This window comes from Asterias amurensis, chromosome 4 (genome assembly GCF_032118995.1).
Source record: "Asterias amurensis chromosome 4, ASM3211899v1".
NCBI lineage: Eukaryota > Metazoa > Echinodermata > Asteroidea > Forcipulatida > Asteriidae > Asterias > Asterias amurensis.
In genome coordinates this window covers 17,279,674-17,303,416 of record NC_092651.1, presented here as the reverse complement: position 1 = coordinate 17,303,416, position 23,743 = coordinate 17,279,674, and the positions used below count along the sequence as shown (strand labels likewise).

The window sequence follows — 23,743 nt, the reverse complement described above, 5'->3', positions numbered from 1 at the left end:
CTACAGTGCTTCAAAGGGAGCCGTTTCTCACAATGTTTTATACGATCAACAGCTTGCCGTTTACGATCAACAGCTTCGCCGTTGCTCGTTGCCAAGTAAGTTTTTATGCTGACGATTATTTTGAGTAACTACTGTACCAATAGTGTCCAATGCATTTAATGCAAGCCAAGTTCATTTAACTAGGGTTTGCCACATTCAGACTGTTCTTTCAAAACGTCAATAACATTCAATAAAGTAGTTGAGCAAAATAAAACAATATTTCAAATACAATGGTTGCTTTTGGGGAAGGGTTATTTTAACCATTAGGGATATTTTAAACTCACTTTTGGCAAAATGTTTGTCATCATTGTCTGCCATCACAATCCCAAGCTCAGAGGCGTATTCTTCACCATAGAAAACTAGAAGCTCCTGGCCTGGTGAGATCGTCTTAAAACTCCTATAGTAGATCTGACCACAGTACTGGTAGGCAACAAGGTTCTGTTCTGCCTCATTGCATGCACAGTTGACGTACCGCATCCAATTTCCTTTGCTGGGGTTCTTGCCGTCAATGTAATGGCTTTTACTGTTGTGATCAAAGATCTATTGATGAAATGAATATATGTTTTTAGCTATGCAAACAAAATTTAACAAACTATTATCAAACTGTACCAAACTGGTCTGCTGTTTTTATTAAACTCTTTTGTTAAGAAAAGCAGATCATTGAAGCGTTCAAAACATTGAGTTCATAAGGGTCATAAATAATGTCAAACTACCACAAAGTATTGCTATGGATAATTATTCATTGGTAGACTTGAGTCCAATTCACACAAGCTTTCTAAACGATGGTCAATTGCAAGAAAATTGCATTGGTGTAATAAAATGACAAATTTGTGTTGTGTGAAATGAATCTATTGTATAAACAACCTGGATCAAGACCTCCTCCATTTCCAAAAATCGCAACCCTGTTTGGACTAAAAAACAAAACCAGTTGTATTAAAACGAATGGCATGATTAACAAGGTCCCAGGCGATTGCACAATGGAAGCATGCATGCAAAAACATGGAATTTTCCTTTCTCAAAACTTTTAAGCTGTACATGTCATCACCCAGTAAAGAAAAGTTGTTTGTTTGTTCCAGATTTCAAGCAAAATGGCGTTGGCGGTATAAATGTTGCTGGTGCAAAATATTTAAGGTTGCTTTCCTCAAACTTTTCATGCTATTACCAAGAAGTGTCTGATCAAGAAAGCCTTGAATTGGGCTTTTCCTCTACTTGCTGTTACCACAAAATGCTCTGGGATAAATTCACCTTTGGAGTCAGGATGCTGAGAAGTCGCATAAAAAACAAATGACCCACCGGGAAAGCGATCCGTGGTAACCTAACACCATTACTTTAACCAAATGGGACACTGACAGAGCACCAGTGAACTGATAAATGAACAACAGTGCAATCTCGAGGGGCACAGGAGCGCAATGAGTGTGATCATTTGAATGTTTGTCCTCATATCGCATCACTATGAACTCAAAACCCTGCATTTTTGTGTGAAAAGTGCGTGAAAGGAAATGCCCTGGTTGAAAAGTGTTTGAAAAGTGTGTCAAAGCTGTTTTAAAAATGTGTGTTTATTTTTTCACGCAGCAAAACTGCGTGAAACTGCTAAACTGTGTTTAAAATAAGTGAAAACTGTGTGAATTTAATGAGGGTAAGTAGGTTCTTATCAGTGCGTGAAACAGTTGACTGGCAGCATACATATGCAAGTTAATGGACTTTCTAACAGCCGTGGGCAATGGTGGCAGCAAGAGCAAGCTCTGTTTACACTGAGCGTGCATGAGTGAGCTAATTCCTGATAACAGAAAAAACCAAAGTTTAGAACAACCCACAGCTGCATAGGCTCCCATTCACAGCCAGCCTGCTATACATAGGCACCACGTAACCAAGCTAGTGTAAAAATAATGAAGGACGATTTCTCACCACAACATGTAGGCCTACTTGAGTACTTTCCCCTGTAGTAATACCATGGAGCAATAAACTAGTAAAATAAACTAGTAAAATAAAAAAGTTTATTGCTCCATGGTTATACCTCAATGGTCATACCTCGTTTTAGGTTGCCCAAAACCAAAGAAAATCAAAATCACAATTTAGTGTTATGTCTTATTATTGCTAATGCAAACAACATATTATACTATGTAGTTTGTCGAAGTCAAAATCATGACGATATTTTTTGATTAAGTACATCATTTATGCTGCAGTACTCGCATTCAGCATGCTACATTACGTTTTAAAAACATCTTTGCTTTTCTTCACAATAATGAGTGTTTTATTGACTGAAGGAAGTGAGAACCATAATCCAAAATTAAATCTCTCATTTAAATTACAACCAATTATTATTTGTAACCGAATCCCAAATGTGTGTCATTGAAAACTTGTTTTGCTTTTGAAACATTAAAGATCCTGCCACTATTGATAATTGTCAAAGACCAGTCTTCTCACTGAGCGCATCACACCATACACATGTATACCATGACAAACCCGTGAAAATTTGACCTCAAATACGTCGCCAAAGTTGCGAGATAATAATGAAAGAAAAAAAAAAACATCTTGTAAGTTGCGAGATAATAATGAAAGAAAAAAAACCATCTTGTAACACAAAGTTGTGTGCTTTTAGATGGTTGATTTCGAGACCTCAAATTCTAAATCTGAGGTCTCGAAATCAAATTTGCGGAAAAATTACTTCTTTCTCAAAACTTATGTCACTACAGAGGGAGCCGTTTCTAACAATGTTTTATACTATCAACCTCTCCCAATTACTCTTTACCAAGTAAGGTTTTATGCTGAGAATTATTTTGAGTCATACCAATATAGCCTTTATTCTTTAATAAGCCTATAACATTTTTGGTGCAGTCTGTTGGTGGTTCACATTTATTTTCACATACATCAAGAATGGATAACAAGTAAATTAAAGGCATTAACCACTTGTTTTTCAAAACTAAAAGCATCTCTTCCGGTCGTAATCCAATCCATGGAATCTTACAAAGAGCACGGATCTCTGCTAGATCTTGAACATTGATTAGAAACGGTTTCTGTTGTAAATGAACTGCATAATTACTATACAAAATTATTATGAAAGAAACAAATTGACTGAGTAAAACCATGGTAAAACCGAGTCGGAGGTGTAAACAATGACATTGATTCTGTAATATAAGATTTTGATATTCCACTACTGATGTGCTGTGAAAATAATATAACGTTAAACGATCCATAAGAAAAGTATGCTAGTCGAAAAAAAGTTCAGAGTTAAAGCTTATTAAATTCTTAAAAGTTCTGAAACAACAAACGCAGCAATACAGTTTTTAAATTGGTTGAAAAAAAGGGGGAAAAAACAATAAGTAACAATAAATAAAAATCACAACCACAGGGCATTTTAGTTTAGCAAAAACTATAATTGCTCACAGGGAGGAGAGGTCAAGTTTTTTAATTCATTCCCAGTGCACAGTGTGATCGGTAGCTGCCCTTTATAGCGACGTACCTGAGTTCCAATGGTTGTAAATACAGCAATGCACCCGAGTTGCATAGGGGAATGGTACACTCAGTAGCTACCCTGTATAGCGACGCACCCGAGTTCCAATGGTTGTGAATACAGCCATGCACCCGAGTTGCATAGGGGAATGGTTACACTGTAGTTTCAATGCCCAGTGCACAAGCAGTGTATCAGTAGCTACCCTGTATAGCGACGCACCCGAGTTCCAATGGTTGTGAATACAACCATGCACCCGAGTTGCATAGGGGAATGGTACACTGTAGTTTCAATGCCCAGTGCACAAGCAGTGTATCAGTAGCTACCCTGTATAGCGACGCACCCGAGTTCCAATGGTTGTGAATACAACCATGCACCCGAGTTGCATAGGGGAATGGTACACTGTAGTTTCAATGCCCAGTGCACAAGCAGTGTATCAGTAGCTACCCTGCCCTGTATAGCGACACACTTGGGTTGAGGCCAGTTGCTCAGAGTGGCTCAATTGGCCCAATGTGAGCCAATCGTGGCTCATTTTGAGCAAGTATTTTGAGGCATTTGTAAGCACAGAGAGTATGCCTGCCTGTTTCATCAATTTTGATACTGCATTGTCAACAGTGTTGTAGTCATTTGTAATGTTATAAGCCTTTAATCTGTTTATCTTTAATTGTCAATGTCAAGCATGTTTTTACTTGCTTAACGTGTTAATAAATGTATTGGTCGTTTGTAAACTTTCTTCAACACTTTTAATACGTTTTTTTCTTAAATTGCTTTTCCTTACATTGGTCTGTAATTGCTTAATATTATATTATTTTAGTGATTCTCAATCATGTAAAAAAGCATGACCGGCAAAAAATTATGAAGCCCCGTCACACAACTCCTTTCAACAATGTCAACAAATAGAAGGGTCTACGAGAATGTTCACACGATGTCCTGTCTTTGGGCACGGAAAGTGTGGTTCTACGCATTGCTCTCATTGTAAAGGTTTTGTTGCCAATGTTTTCAATACAAATCTCCTGAAGAAGATGCACAATCCCTTATGCATGTTCAGCCTCAAATTGTTGGATTAGAAGGGGGTCGGACAACTTCTCGGTCTTCCTTTTGCACAGCCGACTTCACGCCATCCACAGCGCAAATACCGCTGCGCGCGAGCTCGCTTAAACCTCAGTAACTCTGTTTTGTATTACATAGATAACACAGCAAATGTGATTTAAATCACTGTCACAACATTAAACCTTAACAAAAAGAATCTATTTTAATCGTAAAAAGCCGATTGTGGTACATCGGTCGGTACAACTCCGAGTATACCCATCAAAACTAAATGTTATTATGATTGATTGATATATCAAAGAGCAAGTATAAGGATGTAGCTTACCGAGATAATAAAATATTTCTTCCACTGTGACCAGCTAGTTTGCTGGATACATGCAGATCAGTGCATAGGTGACCATGATAACCTGTCACTCCTGCACTGCCTGAAGCAGTGGTCAGTGGTTAGTATCAATTACATACATTAGTCAAGCTCCACCCGCCATCAAGCCCAGCGGGCAACCTCACTGATAAGGCTTCCACTACATGCTAATTTGTCTACTTTGGCCAAGATAAGGTGCATAAAGCTGCATAAAGGGGCCGGGCTTAAAAGATCAAATTCACACACTTTACACCCAACATTCACACACTTTTAACCCATTGTTTCTTTTTCACACACTTTTAAAACTAGGTTGTTTCACGCACTTTGATTCATAGTGCATGCCACCTTTGGAACAGACAACTGGCACCAAAAACGATGGTCGTTTGGGGCTTTGAAGAAAGAAACTTTCATTATGGTATTACACTGTTCAAAAAAGAAGTAAGGCCAGTTAAATGGAAAGGCTTTTCAAAGTCTTACAGATCACTTACCTCCCAAGCATAGCCACTTTCTCTGCCTTCCTCTTCCCCAACAATTTCACCTCCATAATGTCCAAACCTCACTCCTTTAGGGAAAGCCTTCTCAGCCCAAACACCTAAGCCAGCATTCTTGATACCAGCTTCCTTGACAATGAGTCCATCTGGAAGGCTTTGCTTAGCATGATCTCTGCATCCCTTAGAGACTGGAGTGTTTTCAATGACAGTCAGAGGGTGTTGAGGACAGCTATTCTCATAGAGCTCATGGCAGTCTTCACAATCTGTTTTCCAAAAAACAAATGTAACTTATCTCATACAAGTTGTCTATCCCATTTATTCTTTGTTAAAAAAATTTCTTAACCAACCCCATAAACAAAGCAGCTTTTTAAATAGACAAATTCACACCTCTTTAACAACCCCAACAATTTGTTGAAAGAATACAAACAAACTGAAGAAAGTTAATCAACCATATGTTGTGATCGCATGCTAATTTGTGTTGTCAAAATGGATGGGTCTTTCCCCCCTGGTTCTATGGGATTTTTAAAAGAAAGTTACAGTTTTAACTCAAGAAGTATAATCACATACACACAAAACTGTCATCGTTTGGTCCATCCAAGTCCTTGTAGCATTTCTTGGCTGCTGCACGTTGTGGATACCGCTTTTCTTGCCTCTGTGAAGTGATAGCTGGTAAGAAATGGAAAATGGAAAAAGAAATTTTGACCAACTTGGTTTTTTTATTTTTTTTTATTACAATTTGCATAAATATATAGATTACATATTTATTGTTATTATTGGTCTCCTCAAATGGGCAAAAGTTAAAAAAGGTTTTTATGTAAATTGGGGAATGTTAGACTGATCGGTGAAATTTAAAAAACAAAATGCAAAATTTTGCTAAATGCTCATTTGTACTCAACTGGCTATCTTTCTCAAAGTACCATTCTAAGTTTAAATTTGTCGCTGGCTCTAAGTCAAGCTGATTTATTCTGCAACATTTACTTTGAACAACATTTTCTAACATTGTTGGTCACTGGCCTATTCAGATTTTTCCTTTCTGCACTGGTTAATGAATTGTCTTTTTCCTTGGGGGATGTCCTCATTTTAATAAAACTTTCGTATTACAAAAAAAAAAGGAAGGGGCTCAACTTCTTGAGTGTTTTTTGTGTTTTATTTCTATGGCAGTACACTGAACATAACATTGGCTTATATTGGCTGGAAAAAATGTATGACTGATGAAAGAAATGTAAAATTTGTTATTCATGTTTGTTTTTGGTTCTCTTGCATGCTGAGGACCTTTGAATAAACAGTTTTTAACCAAAGATAATTAGTAACAAATTAACTAGTTTTGACTTGAGGCATGTAAATCTCTTTATAGTTACATAAGGGAGTACCTCTTTTCCTTTTAGCTGGTTGTCTTTTTGGAGATTCCGGAGTTTGAGTTTCGCATGGAATGAGCTTTCCAGAATCACTGATTGTGACACGGCCAAGGAAATCAAAATTGTCTTCACCTTCTCGTTGCTTTGCCTCCTGCTCTGGTGATGAGGTGTGAATGGATTCGGAAGTCTAAAACAAGGAACACAACAAATTTACAAATGTTTGATTAAATCACGATTGAAATGAAACCTTGTTCTTTTCTTTTTTAATAAAAACACGAGATGCTTCAATATCATTGGGATCATAATTTAGACATTTCCCATATTCAAATGCAAACATTCAAACTAATAGTCAAAGAGAAAGCAGATTTAATATAACCCAACAGGCATGGATGTTTAGTTTTTGTTTGTTTTTACTTCATCAGCGTAGATTTAACCATTTTAACCAAGAAGTAGACCTTGGTGCAAGACATTGTTGACAAGACAATTGTATGGATGTGCATGCATGGTTCTACTAGATGTTAGAACTTCTTCCCACATGACTAACCAAGAAGTTGTAAAATGCATAACTTTTTTACTTTTCATGATTTTAAAATATTAAAATATTTAAGAGTGAGTTGAAACTGGTGGGCCTAAGTACTTCTTCCCCATGTAAGATAACTTATTTTATATAAAACCCAGCAGATCCTTGCCACTTGATTGGAGGATTTCCTGTCGCGTGGTAGCAAATAAATGTACCATTGCATGTGACCTCATTTCATTCCATTCACCATGAAATTTTTGTTAAATCCAGCTTGTTCTGTTGAAGGGTGTGTACCAAATCACTGCCTGCACATGTCTTTGATAATGATGTGGCAGTACAGTTACTGACTGGATCTCAAAATAGGCAGCAGTACAAAACGCACTTAGTCACTGTTAACTCCAAACAAGCCGGAACACACCAAAATGTTGTATAATTTGTACCAAAAAGTATTGCTCAATGCTAATCATCGTTCCTAAATAATTGCCTTTATCTGCTGTACTTATTTCTTTTAGAAATAATGTAGAATACCTTTGCCAGCATGTTCACTGAAGTAGAACGTTGTTGGGTACCTTTAAGTGGAACTGTGAATGTCTTTTTTCTCTTATAAACTGGACACAAAGAAAGAAAAGACAAAATTTGTTCAAGATGTTAAATGTTTGAAGAAAAAAAACCAATTCCTTAAAATAAAATAAAAAATATCTTAGTTCAAATAAAACTTTGAAATGTTTCTGCCCACATTAAATGTTTTAAGACAGTTAGAGCAAAGGCCATTGGGAAGATTAGAACGGAAAATCAGGAGTACTGACTGTAATAACAATAGTGGCCTAGTGTAAAGTCCTGCCACACAACAAAGCGCTCACCGATAGGCAAAGCTGAAGAACAAAATATAAATTTGGATTAAAGTCACTGGACACTTGGTAATAACTCAAAATAAGTGACATATTTCTTTTAGAAAGAGGTTATTTCACACTCAAATAACTTCAAGTCTTTTAATATTTGAGCGTGCAATTACCGCTTTCTCAAAAAACTATGTTACTTCAGAGAAAGCCGTTTCTCACAGTGTTTTTATACTATCTAACTAATTTGAAAGCACACAAAATTGCGCAAAAAAGGGTGTTTTTTCTTTCATTATTTTCTTGCAACTTCGACGACCAATGCAGCCCAAATTTTCACATGTTTGTTTTGTTATGCATTATGTTGGGAAACACCAAGTGAGAATACTGGTCTCTGACAATTACCAAAGTGTGAACCAATAGATTTTGAAAGAAATCACAGGCATGTTTTCTCCGAAATGAAAAAAACTAACTAACCTGTTTTTCTGTTTGTTTTATCTGCAGAAGATCCAGGTTTCCACTCTTCATCATCACTGTCACTCTCTACAAACTTAGGTTTTCTCTTACGAAATGGACCATTCATAAACTCCGGTTTGGGTACTGTCAAACCTGAAATAAAAATGAGGATTTGACAAAACAATAAATCTGTTAGCTATGTTGTGATTGTCTCCTCCTTTTTTAAATAATGAACTCTGATTAACAAAAAGATTTTTTTTTACATTAAACCCAAGTTATCCAATAAACTAACAAACAAATCAGTGCACACAGTCCCAGCAGTACACTGGCTTACAAACAGGATTTTTTTCTACATAAAAAATGCAGAGTAAAAAATAGACTCACCAATAATTGATTATCCTGTTTTTTAGTTTGTTTGGTCATTTGGTTGTTGGTGTTCGGTTTTTTTTGTGTTGGGGTGGGGGTTAGGGGAGGGAAGGGGAGAATTCTGAGGGTCTATAAGGAAAGGCCAGGCTCAAAATTGCTGGATTCTGTTGAACATACATTTAGAAGTCTAAAGAGCGGACAAATTAAATTAATCCCTGAGAGAATTATCCCAAAATGGAGCAGAAGCAGTAAATTTTTTTATGCAAAAAATAGTTAATGGCCTGACATTTCGACCCTTGCAGAGTCTTTCTCGAAGGGTAAATGACAACACAACAAACATGAACAGGTAACTAAGTGAAACATAAGCAGTGAAGTGGAAATACATGAATGGAGTTAGAAAGCATACATAAAAAAGCAAGGGGTAAACAATAAATAGGGGGACGAAAAAGGGGGGGGGGGTGAAGGGAAGGGACTGGCTTGACCACAAGCAAGAAGATGGAAACACAAAGGACAACATCGAGGGTGGTGAGGTTGGGTAAAAAGTAATTTATTAGTGAATGAGGCTCAGGCTAAAAGGCTATGGGGAAAAAAGGAGACGGCAAAACAAAAGGTTTATTAGTTGTTTCCTTCTTGGATGTTCAGACCATGGGGTTGAATGGTCTGGAGGCGTCTAATCCAGAGTTTCTCCCTACTCAAACGCACAGTCTCTCTGTGGTTGCCTAGTGCCTCTATGCCCTGTAAGATCATGTCAGAAATGGAGTGATTAGGAAGATTGAAGTGATGACCTACAGGTGTATCTAGCTTTTGGGTCTTGACTGTAGATCTGTGGCCGTAGAAACGCCTCTTGAGTGTAGTTCTTGTTTCACCTATATATTGAACACCACAGACTCTGCAAGATATGAGATAAATGAGATTAGTGGTGGTGAGGTGATTTGATGACCCCTTGTCTTATGGGTGGTACCGCCGGTGTTACTGGTGAAGGAGTCCGATTCCCTGATGTGTTGTCTACAGACGATGCATTTGGAGATGTTGGAACACCTAAAAGTTCCCTGTGGTAGAGGGGGGATTAACATCATCATTAATGGGAGGGACTTCTGCTCGGACAATGAGATCCCTGAGACTTGGTGGGCGTCTGTAGGCAACTATGGGTTCTTCCTGCACAGCACGTTGAAGTCGATCTGATGTGTGAAGAATATGATGGTTAGAACTGGTTATTTTACGAATGGGAGGAAGTGAGGGGTGGAAAGTGACAACAAAAGGAACTTTCCCCGTAGGACTCTATTGTTTCTTGGGTCCTTTGGAAAGTACTGACTCCCTAGAACGAGCCTTGACTTTCTGGATAGCTCGATGGACTGCTAGAGAGCTATGACCCCTGGAAACAAGGTGTTTCTTAAGTTCCTGTGAGTGGTGGATAAAATCAGAATCATTAGAACAGATTTGACGGAGTCTGAGGGCCTGACTGTAGGCTATGCTGGTTTTGCAGTGTCAGGGGTGACAGCTAGTGGAATGTAGGTATTGGTGTTTATCTGTGGGTTTAACGAAGAGATCTGTGGTTAAGCCTTCATCCGTCTTGAGAACCTTGACATCCAGAAAGTGTGTATCCTTGGTTGAGTATTCGCTCGTAAATTTGATGGTCCTGTGGAAGGAATTTATGTGATTAATGAAAGCTTTGAGGCTTGCTTCATCGCTTGTCCAGATGAAAAAGATGTCATCGATATAGCGCCACCAGACCCAGGAACGGCAAGAGGCTGATGCCAGCATGCGCTGTTCAAGATGGCTCATGAAAAGGCACGCCATTGATGGTGCCATACGTGTGCCCATTGCAGTGCCCTGTACATGTAGGAAATTCTTACCCATGAAAGAAAAGTTGTTTTTTGTTAGAACATGTTGCATGAGGGATACAATGTCTGAAATGGGCGGTGATGTGTGACCACTCTTAGCCAGAGCTGAAGAGCAGGCAGCAATCCCTTCATCTTGGGGAATGTTGGTGTATAGAGAGGTTACATCAAAAGTACCGATGATGGCTGTGTTAGGGACCTACTTCTGAATACCTGCGATTTTGCGGAGAAAATCTGGAGTGTCATGAATGTATGATGGAATCTGCGGCATTAACGGCTTGAGAAAACTGTCAACAAAAAGAGAAATGTTCTCAGTGGGGGAACCATTGCCAGATATGATGGGTCTTCCTGGGTTGTCTGGTTTATGTATCTTTGGAAGGAGGTAATACCTGGCTGTTCTACAGTCGACCGGGGAGAGAAACTTGTGAGCTTTTTTGGAGAGGTTGTCACGGTCTAGCCTTGCTCAAGGCAGTCGCATTATTCGCTCCGAAAAGACGCAGCTGTAAACCCACCCGCCGTATACCCTGTGCATGGTGTGTGCGATCACACCGAATGACCAACCCGTATACACACTGTCACATCGCACGAATACTGTTCACACAAGTCATCACACTCGTACACCACTAACCGCATGCGGAGGCCATCAGGCCGACCGCCTTGTCGGGTCTGTATCTTCCCGTTTTAATGTGTTGTATTGAAAAAATTCCAATAGTGGACGAAATTGGGGGGGCTCTAGGATATGCTAGTATGCAGCTCATGAATATGTATATCGTTCGTCAGACCTACCAGACAACACAGGATGTGAGGCAAATGAATTATTCATTTTGACGTCCAATCACGCACTTCCCTTATCACGACCTTTGGACCCTATCATGCGTCCGTGGTGGTGGTGTGTGAGGTAAACATGTCTCGTCTTTCGCGGGCATTATGGTAATGAGCTGACCGTGGGAACTCTTCGCTTATGATAGTAATGAGGTCAGTGGCTTCAACACAGATCCTACAAGGCTGTCGGCCTGACGCCTCCACATGCGGATAGTGTACGGGGGCATCGTGTCGTGCGATGTTACGCACAGTGAATACGGGTGGGTTTTACGCACAGTGAATACGGGTGGGTTTTTATACAGCGGCGGTCTTTTTTCGGAGTGAATAATTCGACTGCCTTGAGCAAGGCTAGTCACGGTCATGCATTTCGTCCAGTGTTTGTTGAATCTCCTTTGAGAAGGTGCCTGTTGGATCAGTGTCAAGTGGTTTATAATTAGTTTGGTTGTTCAGTTGTCTCATGGCTTCATCAATGTATTGCTGGGCCCAACAACAGCAGAGCCCTTGTCAGCTGGCTTGATGATGTCTATTCCGTGCTCGTAGAGTCTTAAGAGCCTCACGCTCTTCTCTAGGGAGGTTGTCATGAGTCCTGTGGGTAGAATGATCATTCGAGTTAATTTGTGAACTAACAACCTGCACGTAAGTTTCAAGGGAAGGAACACGGTTCTTAGGTGGTACCCATTTACTCTTACAGTAAAATGGCTCAGGATCCATGGGTGGTGAGTCGAGGAAGAATTCACGGAGTCGAATTCTACGGTAGTACCCAGCAAACACGTAACGTCATCGTAACGTTACTGTGAAGTTGTATTTTGGTAATGTTGCTTCCCAACTAAAACACAACTAACCTACAACGTTGCCAAAAGGTTGCAGTTTGGTCTTGTTACACAATGACATAAATACACCGTTATAAAAACGTTATGTTTTAACATCGTATAAAAACGTCCTGTGAATATTGTTATGCAACGTTGTCAGAAGGTTTTGGTTTCGTCACGTTACTCCATAACTTAGATACAACTTTTGTCTAACGTTTTTTAAACGTCATATACAAACGTTATGTGAATGTTCTATGCAAAACGTTATCTGAGAGTTGTGGCTTTGTGTTTTCACAACGTCTTAATAAAGTCACTTTAGCTTTGTTTGGCAACGTTGCTTGAATGTTGTACCTTCGTCAGGTTATTTGGCAACGTACAACTAACTTTGCAACGACGTAGTTTTCATCGTCTGATAATGGGACGTTGTGGAAACTTGTTTTAACAAAGTTACCGAACAGTGTTTTGACAGTTCACTGGCATGTGTCGCACGACGTGTATCCTCGGGGCACGTGGGCAACGTACAGATATAACGTTGTATCAACGTCGTACCACGAGGCAGATGACCGCGGTCATGCAGAAATCCTCTACAAAACGTTTTCAATAAAAAATAATATTTTTTTATTATAATATTATTTTATGGTAATATTTTATAAATAAAAAAAATAAAGACACTCATATAGGTGTTAGTAAAGAACAAAAAGATTAATAATAAAAAACTTCATACAATTATTAAAAAAGTAAATTCTCATATAAAGTACGAGGCTACAATCCGCGCGGAGGATTGTGGGGGATTGTTCAAATGTTATGCTGCACTTCCGCCGTTCAACCGTCGTATTCTTCTCCTAGCCTGTACGTTACGCCGACCAAATTTACATCGGTTGTTAAGTTGTCATCTTCTCGACAATGGTAAGTATTCTACATACAAAAACTCACTTTATCTTGTTGTGTTTTCCGTAAAAAAACAAGTATTTTCTTTGGTTATCACGATTGTCTATTATGTCATCATTCATGTACGTCGTGTGTACATCTCCAGACAACAATACAATGAGACATTTTTACACATACAGTGGCAGGGGTAGCTAGAATACGGCCAACCAATCTTCGTGTTTGGTCTTCCTCCGTGCTCTTTGATACCAGTTTACACTGTATCCTTTGTCCCAGAGTAGAATAATTGTGAACCACAGATTTTTGAGGAAAATTGACTGCTTTTCGACGCCATGATGTTTAATTTAATATATTATTATGCTTACTTATGAGGGCACCAATTTGTGTGTGTTACTGTTATTGTGCTTTCCACAAATCAGCTACGGTAAAAGGAAAAGTATTTCATCAATTTATATATATAATTAATATTGTTGAAGGAGTAATTAAGGGGTAACTGAAAGGAACCAACATTTGTATTTTTTTCAGAAAGCATATATGGAATAGTGAAGCATGATTGATGCTTTTTTAATGTTGATTGATTTACCTTTTTTTAATGAAACGGCAGCATTTAAAAAAAGGTTTGTTGATCAATTACAGTTAATTTTGTTAGCTGAGACAAACAATATGTGGGTACTGGGTAGAAGGAATGAAAATGCTTAGTTTTACCATTTCGAATGACCACCCCAATTACTTTATGTTTTTCTTAAAAATGTTTTTATTTTACTTTTAGGAGCTTGCTGAAAAAGTTAGAGGAGGCCATCTCATCTTCTTGACACCTAAAAATTTCCCCGCAACAAAAGTTGGGCCCAAGTACAGGTGAGTGAATTACATGTGCATGATGTAGCTTTGTATGTGAAATACTCTCAATGGAAATGTTGGCAACGCCTACTATATATTAACAAAAAACTAGATAGCTTGAAAACAAAAGGTATTCACTATCCTATACAAAGATTAATGGAACATGTTTTCAGTCCATAGACATTTTGATAATGTGCAGGTACATATGGACAGCTATGTTTCACGATGTATACATTTAGAAAATAACAATGTCAAACTCGTTCTTGTTGACCCGACATGGATGAACCGATATACATGTGTACATTGATAAAGGAAAAACATGTACACATTTTGTGGGAAAGGTCAAAATGACTCAATTTTCTCTTTGTTTCACATTTTCTTTTACATTTAGGAACCTTGTTGAGGAATACCTACCTTTTCGGATGTGGTGACCCTTGGTGATTCTGACTAATCCATCGACAATTTTGCCGTCTACCATTTGCTGCCTGCTATCCTTTTTTCCCCAAACCCTTTTTAACATTTTATCTCAAAGCTGAGCTGTTGTTACTGATTTAAAAACGTAGATGCACTAAATGAAGAAATTTAAACAAGAACAGTATTTATGATTATTCAATATGTTCAAAAAAGTTCTAAGTTCAACATTCCTCCTCAACAACTTTGCCATTCACACTGGATTTTGCTCCATCCAAATGTAAAAAAAACAAAAACAATTTGTGTGGGTATTCATTAAAATGGCACTGTATTTTTACTTTTGAAATCTGAAGACAATCGGAACTGTGTTTAAAGTTAACTTTAAAAACGTTTGTTTTCAAAGGGTTGTCATACATTTGGCAATAAAATTACCTGGTAAGAAACATTTTGAGAAACAGTTCACTTTGAAGTAATGTGGTTTTGGAAAAACATTTTGAAGCTGATGAGTGTTTCTGCCAGAAACGCTTCTCAGATTGGGTGTTCAAATTGCAGACTATATATTCTTCCCACATGAATTTTCACAGGTTAGTTTTATGGTACGATGTATCTACAACTAGATTTGAACAAGCAGTGAGTTTCAGTAACAATGGTATGGAACTTACTGTATGTGTATATAATATAATATATACATGTAGATAAATACAATAAAACTAACCCTCTGTGAATATTTCACTTTAAAAGATGTTTGTGTTTTGGAGTTTTCACCGGGAAAAAACAGGACGATTATTTCCACACAGGAAGAATATTTCTTAGATCTAAATTTTGGGGAATAAAAAGTGATCTATTTTTTCTATAACCGGAGAACTTTGAAGTTGAACGTTTCTCAAAATGCATTACACTACCTACAGCTGCTGAACTTCTGACAATACAGTTGTTTTTTATTGCCTTGAATTTGTAGAGTCATTGCCAAACGTATACAGACCATTTAACTGTAAATCTCCAACTTTGCCATTTTTATTATACAACGCATTTTGAGTTATATTTAACCATGCTTTAAAGTTTTGCTGTCTTTTCTATGAAATGATTTGTATGCAATTAAAGATGTTAAGAGAGCCAAAAGCACTTTTGGTATGCATGTGTCTTGATTTTTTGTGATAAATTTACATTTATTTAAAGCATTTAATAACGTTTTTATAACGTTGGGTTTTTCCTGTTGATGACGTTATATAAATACGTCACAATCACGTTCAGAAATAACTTTATCAAAACGTGAAGATTTAACGTTTTCACAACGTTATTATATTACGTCATGACGCGACGTTATCTAGACGTTGACAAAACTCCACACTTATCCGTCCGTACAACGTTTAATAAGAACGTTCTCCCAACATTCAAATAACGTCGTAGCGACGTTCAGGGCACGTTATTATGTTTGCTGGGTAGTCAGTAAGGTCCTGACTAAGCTCAGCCTGATTAACTGTGGGAGGAGTGGGGCAGAAGTTGAGTCTCTTGGAGAGAAGGTCATTTTCTGCATCTGAAAGGGTACATGATGAGAGGTTAATTACTGTGGATTGAGGGGCCGACGGTTCAGCTTCAGTGGGTACATTGCGTTTGAATCGTCTCCGTCTGTGATGCTGCTGTTTGGAGACAAGACGACCAATCTTACCATTTTTCCTAGAAATCAGAACAGATTCAAGTTTAGTTAAACCAGCATCGATCTCACTGGTGAATTGCTCAAAACGGGCACTTGAGCAGATGGACCTAAGTTCCGCTTCAAAATAGGATATATCTCGGTTGAAGCTGTTGAGACAAACATCACAGTGTTCTGTTAGAATACGAATGAGACTAAGTGAAGTACTATGGAGTGTGTTGTTCCACTGTCTGGGGAGTGGGGTACACAAAGACCCAAGGGCTGGGTCAAATTTCACCTGTAAACCTGTGGGAATGAAACGGGTTAGTGTGTAGAACCTGTAGTTGTCTCGATGATACAAATAACATAGTGCTTTCTCTTTTAGTTTCCTAAATTCCTGAAACAAGCGAACGCAACTTTGGTTAGACATGGTGAAAAAGAAAACAAACAGGAACAAATCTGTAGAGAAAAGCAATAAAAAAAAATGTTAATAAACTGAGGCTGGCGGTAACACTAAGGGATTTTTTTTTAAATAATGTAACAAAAAAAGGATGAGGGCTTTTCAAAAAAAGGATGAGGGCAATGACAATCAGCTGGTGTTTTTTTTTAACTTGAGTGTAATTTTCTTAAAAGTGATAAGCACTTCTGTGTTGAGATCTTTGAAAAAGCCATTTGCTGTTCATGGGTTAATCTGGTTGCTTTATGGATGCACTAGTGGTGAGGCAGACCAGGTCTGGAATGTCATCTTTGGAAGGGCAAAGCCATTTTGTTTTTGCAAGGGCACTTCCATTGAAAAATCGCTGAACAAGTCTATAGTGACCTTTTGAAAGAGCCCCTAGGTCAATATTAGGGCAACAGAGGCAATGGCCCATGGTGTAGCCTCAATGTAATTATCTGCGGCATGACAGACTTTGTAGTATGTAGTTGAAGTGGCTGAAAGATTGTCATTTTTGCATCCAGCTGGTGCTAAATGGTTTATCATATGAAGAACTAGTGTGCATCTGCTCAACGCCAATCAACACGGGAAATTCCCTTCAAATTCACACACTCGGGAGACATTTTCATCAGTTTAAGAAAAGTGGTTTTGTTAAACTTACAAAGTCGCTCGGCATTGTATAGAATATTCCTCTTTCGAAACAGTACACTTTTTATATAAATAAGAGCTGGTAAAGAGGGGCACTTTTTGGTTGAAAAAGATGCAATTTGACTAAAATTATCAGTTTCCTATGGAGGTCACACCACATTTTGTCTTTTTTTTGCGGGGGTTGTCCCACTAAATTCAACGGCAAACTCGCTAGCAATCTCGCACCACCAGAAGTCAGATGGTTTATGAAACTAGATAAAATAAGCTTTCCATCCATGTAACATGTTTTGTGATTGGTGGACTGCAAAAAGGGGCACTTTTTGTGTCAAATCATGAAGTCCGTTAGAGAGCTTGCACCCCCAGAGTACGAGCCATATGGATAGTGCGTTATGTGGCGGAAAGCTAGACCTCTTCAAACCGCGCGAAACACAAACATCAATTAATTGGAAGCCAAAAATATAATTGCCAAAAATATGGGACTACATAAATCTATCATTCAACACATTAGTAGAAGGGTCCCATGTCCTTTTTTGTTAAATGATGTACAGAAATATCTTGACAAATCAAGTTTGTTGTGTAACATTAAACAGATTTTGTCATTGTTTATGTAAACTATGTTCAATATTTTTGTATAATAATTGTAATCTACTCTACATATGCGACTTTCAATGAAATTTATTTATTACTCCTACTAACTGCAATGTTTTTGTTTTAAATAAACCTTGTGCTTCCTGCCTTTTCTTACGAAGTCTAGAAGTTTGATCCCCTAAAATGTAAATGAATTGTCCCATTCCTGGCTGTGCACTCAAGCCGTTACACAGTCAGCTCACACACAGCGTGAGGGATTATCTTCTCAAAACGGGGCCAAAGTTCTTCATATGATTTTATATAAATATTGGTTTGCTTCAACAGTTATTCTAACCCTCATTCATTTCCTTCATCAGTTATGCTGACCACTTACCAATTTCGACCATCATCTCATAATTGGCCTTCATATTTCTCAGCCTCAGCTTTTCATAGTCTGACATTTCTTGAAATTCACTGGAAGAGAAGAACTGTTCAATGCCATCATCTGGTCTCTTTGGCCTGGCCATCTTTACAACGACTGCAACCGGTTTGGCAAAAAACTTCAACTGGATTTTCAAAAGCTAAGCTCCTTTGATGTATTGTTGTTTGTCCTGTAAAAGTTGAAAGTAGAAAGACAAACATTTGGGTCATTCCGGGTCAAGTCAACCAATATTATGAAAATGGGGAAAAGTAACCTCTCGGATTGGCTGAAATTCAATTTATGGGTATAATGAACATGTTTTTGGTAAAGACCTTTTGGTAAAGACCCCTCAGATATGGGGCCATTGATGTTTTGTAATTAGTTTAAGGATGCCTTTACAAAGCTGTACATTGGTACATAGGGTGACTTACACCCAAATAACATAAATCTTGCCTCAAAGCAAGAGTATCTCTCACCCTTTCTTTCTACAGGCTGCTTATAGTGCTGTATAATTTGTTCTGCAAAAACTCCTTAATTTCCATTTTCAGAAAAGCTTCCCCCTCTTAATTAAAATCAGTAAAGCCCGGTTACCCCTGGCAATCAATGATAGAACTCTTATTCACTTAATAGTATTTTTTTTTGCAAAGAGGCTCAAAGTTGGTTCTTGACAGAAAATAAAAAAAATTAAACACTGACATTCAATTGATGGTGACCATCAACCATAGCAAGAGTTCCCACAAACTTCCAGAAGTTTTGAAAAAAGGTGTTAGTCCAATCTTTTACCTGGGCCAAATTTCGTTTTAGAGACTCATCTCAGACTTCATGATTAGGGGCATCATTTTTTATTGCCACAGCAATAAAGGCAGCTAGACAAGTTGCATTCAAAGTGTATTTGTCTCTATTAATGATAGAAAGTGTATTTGTCTCTATTAATGATTGATCTCATGACAATTTAACCACTTTTGTTATAAAATAATAATTTAATCTGGGCCCATTTCATGACTCTGCTTAACGCAAAATTCTGAGCTTCGCTCACCATTCCATCTTCAAAAGTAAATTTGATCCAGATATTATTAGATTTGTTGACTCCTGGCACAAAATAATGAAAAAACCCACACAAATTTTGTGTTCTTTTACTATGGCACCCGGCACCTGCTACCAACCAATTTCAAGTTTACACCATTTGTCTCAAATATAACAACTTGTTGTATATGATGTACAAAAATTGGTGGGTAACTGTTGCAAAGATTGAACATGGAAAATGTTTTTATTTTATTTTGTATATTTTGTGCCTGGCTGGAGTCAACTTTGGTGCCTTTGGCCGTACCGTGCACAAAATTTATTTAATCATTAAACATTAAATGAATAAGGTTGGTTGGAAGCCTTGGGCATGTTGGCATGTTGGGTTGGGGTAACCACGATATTGACCATGTATATTATCAGGATCCGTAAACTGTATCCTGGTGTCATGTGTTTTCAGTAGGATAACAGGAAAATTGTTCACAATAAAAAACTTCGAGAATTTAAAAAAAATTATTATCCAACTTGTTTACAATGACAGTAACACTTCACTGTGTGTTGAAATCTTAAAAATGTTGTTTTTCTGTTGGGAGAGATAATCCACAATTTACAGTGCTGATGCATGTGTGACATTGGAGCGACGTCATGTTTTCAAACCTTTCATTGTTTGGTATTTTATTGAATATTCAGAAGCTATTATGGCGTGCAAAATAAATAAAAAAGCTCATTTAATTACTATTAAACAAATCTAATTACATTTTTGTCCCAAGACATATATATATGGCTACTTGGTTAGTCCGGAGATATCGCAAGGCATGACAGTAAAACACCTCAACCCCATGAAGCACAAACACTCCCCATTTCAGACCAGCAATGTTTGGTTTCAGAAGTAAGAAACCAATCTGTTATTATTATCTCCCTAATGTAGACATATTTTTTTTCTTCTTATATTTCCCCCCCACATTGGCACACCATCATGACCATAGAATCCCAAATAGCAACCACATCTCGTGATCCATCTAGTGACTAAGGAGAATGAAACTCAATCTAGCAGATGATAATTTTGTTTTGAAATTTAGTCTTAGTTAGAGGTTGGATGATGTTTCTTTAGACTCTTTTAATTGTTGGCATAATGATAATAATGCGTTAGTGACTTATACCAAAAACTCATCATTTTACCAATGTTTGAGCATAACATACGACAGGAAACTTTATTCTCAGCATGATTAAGCCTGACAAAAATACAGACTGTGAGTAGGCCCCTATAAACAGCAGAGGCAGGCAGAGCTTCTGTCACTGGTGAAGCTTGCAGTTGCACAGTCTCGCGGTAAACAGGAATAAAAACCAAAACTAAATATTTTTTTTCAAATCATCTATCCAATTTTTATTAACTATAACACTTACACTTCACGGTGTGTTGAAATTTTTCAAGTTTTGGTTTTATGTTGCGAGAGACAGTCCGCCATTAACAGTGCTTGTGCATGCACGACATTGGAGCAATGTCACATGTTTTCACACCTTTCATTGGTTGGTATTTTATTGAATATTCAGAAGCTTGTATGACGTGCAAAATAAATCAAAAATATTATTCAATTACTGCTTAACAAATTTAATTACATTTTTGTCCTAAGGCATTTTGGCTAATTAGAATCCAGAGATATCATAAGGCATGAAAGTAAAACACCCCACCCCCCCCCTTGAAACACACACACTTCATAACAATCCGTTTTCCCCCATTTCAGACCAGTAATGTTTGGTTTCAGGAGATAAGAAACCGATCTATGATATTTTCTCTTTAATGTAGACTTAATATTTATTACGCTTATCGGAATTTATTACAGTATTCAGTAAATCCCCCAAAAAAAATTGGGGGTAATTTTCACCTAAAATATTTTAATATTTTCCCCATATTGGCACACCATAGAATCCCAAATACATGTAGTAACCACCTCACGTGATCCATCTAGTGACTAAAGCACAATGAAACTCAATCTAGCAGATAGTAATTTTGTTTTGAACTTTTGAGGTTGGATGATGTTTCTTTGACTCATTTGAATGTTGGCATAATAATGCGCTAGTGATTAGTACCAAAAATCAATCATTTTATAAATGTTTGAGCATAACCAACGACAGGAAACTTTTTTTTCAGCATGATTAAGCCTGATGAAAATACAGACTGTGAGTAAACTGCATAGCTTCTGTCACCGGTGCAGCTTGCACAATCTCGCGGTAAACAAGAGTCAAAGTTGGGGACCGAAAACATATGAGGGTCGATAACGTATGACGCTACGATACTGTACTACACTCTACTACCTAGTATAACACCCCTTGCAAGAATTCTGCCTGCTCATTGGTTTAGAGGGCGTCACATGACATGTCTTAGTTTTGCTAGACGACGGCTGTGTGATAGTGCGTCGGTTTGCCATGCGCTAGTCCGAAGACTAGCACACGGCGTGCAGTACCCAGACAATCGTTGCGTGTACGAGGATGATAAATTAATAGTCTGTAACCATTTCGGATTGCACGACACTACATGCAGCACAGTAAAAGTGTTTGCAATCTGTATTCGCGTTGTCCATGGATTGTAGCATTCAGGTCTGTAAGTAACTTAATAATAATAGTACAGTATTTAGAAATGTTTGGGGTGTTATAAAACAAATATTGACTGCTTTTAGTTTTACTCGTGCAATGGTTAAAACTATGACTCCCTCGGTGATCCCCATAGCGTTCTATTTTCCCTCGGCTTCGCCTCGGGAAAATAGAACGCTCCCGGGGATCACCTCGGGAGTCATAGTTTTAACCATAGCACTCGAAACAGTCAATATTTGTATACTACCTAGCTAGCTACGCCTAACATGCCTAACTAAACAACAATGAACAATAAAAAAAAAATAACAATCATTGTTAATGTTAACATACACCGCACCACTTATTTTACATGTTTTACATTTCAATGTCCATCAAGTTTTAATACATGTTTGCATACTTCGTATTAACAAATGAAGATAATTAGGGCATCGGTTGATATATCCTCTGCTTACCAGTTATCACGCTATTATGCCTTTTTCTCTGAATTGGGAGAAAAATAATGATGCAATATATCAACCGATGCCCTAATTATCTTCATTTGTTAATATGAAGTATGCAAACATGTATTAAAACTTGATGGACATTGAAATGTTCACACCACACACCGATCTTGGATGACTTCAACTGGCCCCATTTGTTTTGAGTTTTTCCTGTTTTCACGGCAAACGAGAAAGTATGGTTTCCCGGTGAAGCCATACATGGAAGCAACATCTGCAGTGACTGCAAGTGTTCTTTGAGACTCTGTGTATGACTGTATAGCCAGTAGTTGCCTTCATTTTATTTAAGATATTTTTTATTAAATTTTTTAAATTACCATGGTAACTTGGAAAAAAAAAAAAAAAAAATATTTATAATAAAAAGTGTGAATAATTACTGGCTTCAAAATCTGATTTCTATTTATTTTTTTTTTCTATTTTTTTTCTCAATATTTATAATAAAGCGTATAAATAAACAGTGATATTGAATCAACAAGCTGATGTTTAAATTTTAATATAAATAATAGTATTGATACGAGGGTTACAAAATAAAAATCTCCAAAAATACTAGAAAATGATATAAGGCACATGGCTTCTTCAAGCCTCGGTATTTTTTTTCAAGAATGCTCAGCAAAACATTCAGTCACATGATTTTGATCATCATGAATTGTGAATTGAAATAGTGTTTGGTGAAACTTTTTCGGTGGGCAAATATTTTTATATGGCCTCAACATTATGACATATTTTTGTACCTTGTAGAAATGCCTAAAATACCAAACTTTTTGCATTTACAAGTGCAAATGACCAGTGGAGCCTTACGTGTTTCTAAGTTTTAGTCAAAGAAGAGGAGACTCTTTGCTTGGTAAATAAAACCACACAATTTTTATCTAGGGACTGTTTACATCACGCACAGAGAGGTAAAAGATTTGCCACGATATTAGGGACACCTCGAAAACAGGACCTCCTACTATAACTATGGCATCATTATTTTTTTCCCAATTCAAAGAAAAAGGCATAATAGCGTGATAACTGGTAAGCAGAGGATATCCCTAATTATAAGGTCTATAACCATGTTAACATGATTAATGAATACTCAGCAAGCCAGAAAGTCATCAATCAAAACAAACAATTGCTCATGATGATGATAGGCCTACTGAGCATGCTGAGTCTGACTGTCGCTGTCTGTTAAAAATATAAATTTGTAGGCCTACGTGGTAATAAAAAGGTAAACTAATTTTCTAAATGCTTACTCTGTCTAAGTGAGACCTTCTGTCATAATACATGAATCATGTTTGAAGAAGATTTGCCGGAGAGGCATTGAAGAAGAATACAATTCAATGTCAACTTACAGTTTTCTCTCAGAAGGAAGTACGACCCACGACACACACAGACATGATGACAGACAGCAACCTAAAATGCACACGGACGCGCGCGAACG

General features: G+C 37.6%; 1 protein-coding gene, 1 long non-coding RNA gene and 1 pseudogene across 2 annotated transcripts in view; 1 reads left to right on the top strand and 2 right to left on the bottom strand.

Moving 5' to 3' along the window:
- Positions 1-23,743, bottom strand: part of LOC139936356 (uncharacterized) — a 26,618-nt gene extending 2,875 nt beyond the window's left edge. The window contains exons 1-8 of the mRNA XM_071931164.1: positions 23,655-23,743; positions 18,194-18,410; positions 8,572-8,703; positions 7,790-7,869; positions 6,757-6,928; positions 5,954-6,052; positions 5,384-5,649; positions 324-579 (exon numbers count right to left, since the gene is read on the bottom strand). Coding sequence (XP_071787265.1) covers positions 324-579; positions 5,384-5,649; positions 5,954-6,052; positions 6,757-6,928; positions 7,790-7,869; positions 8,572-8,703; positions 18,194-18,326 — 1,138 coding nt within the window. The 5' untranslated portion in view covers positions 18,327-18,410; positions 23,655-23,743. The remainder of the gene's footprint in view (positions 1-323; positions 580-5,383; positions 5,650-5,953; positions 6,053-6,756; positions 6,929-7,789; positions 7,870-8,571; positions 8,704-18,193; positions 18,411-23,654) is intronic.
- Positions 9,983-12,357, bottom strand: LOC139935838 (uncharacterized; annotated as a pseudogene).
- LOC139936191 (uncharacterized) lies at positions 13,040-15,916 on the top strand. The gene is made up of 3 exons (XR_011785911.1): positions 13,040-13,291; positions 14,040-14,125; positions 14,499-15,916. It is a non-coding gene; the product is annotated as an uncharacterized lncRNA (long non-coding RNA).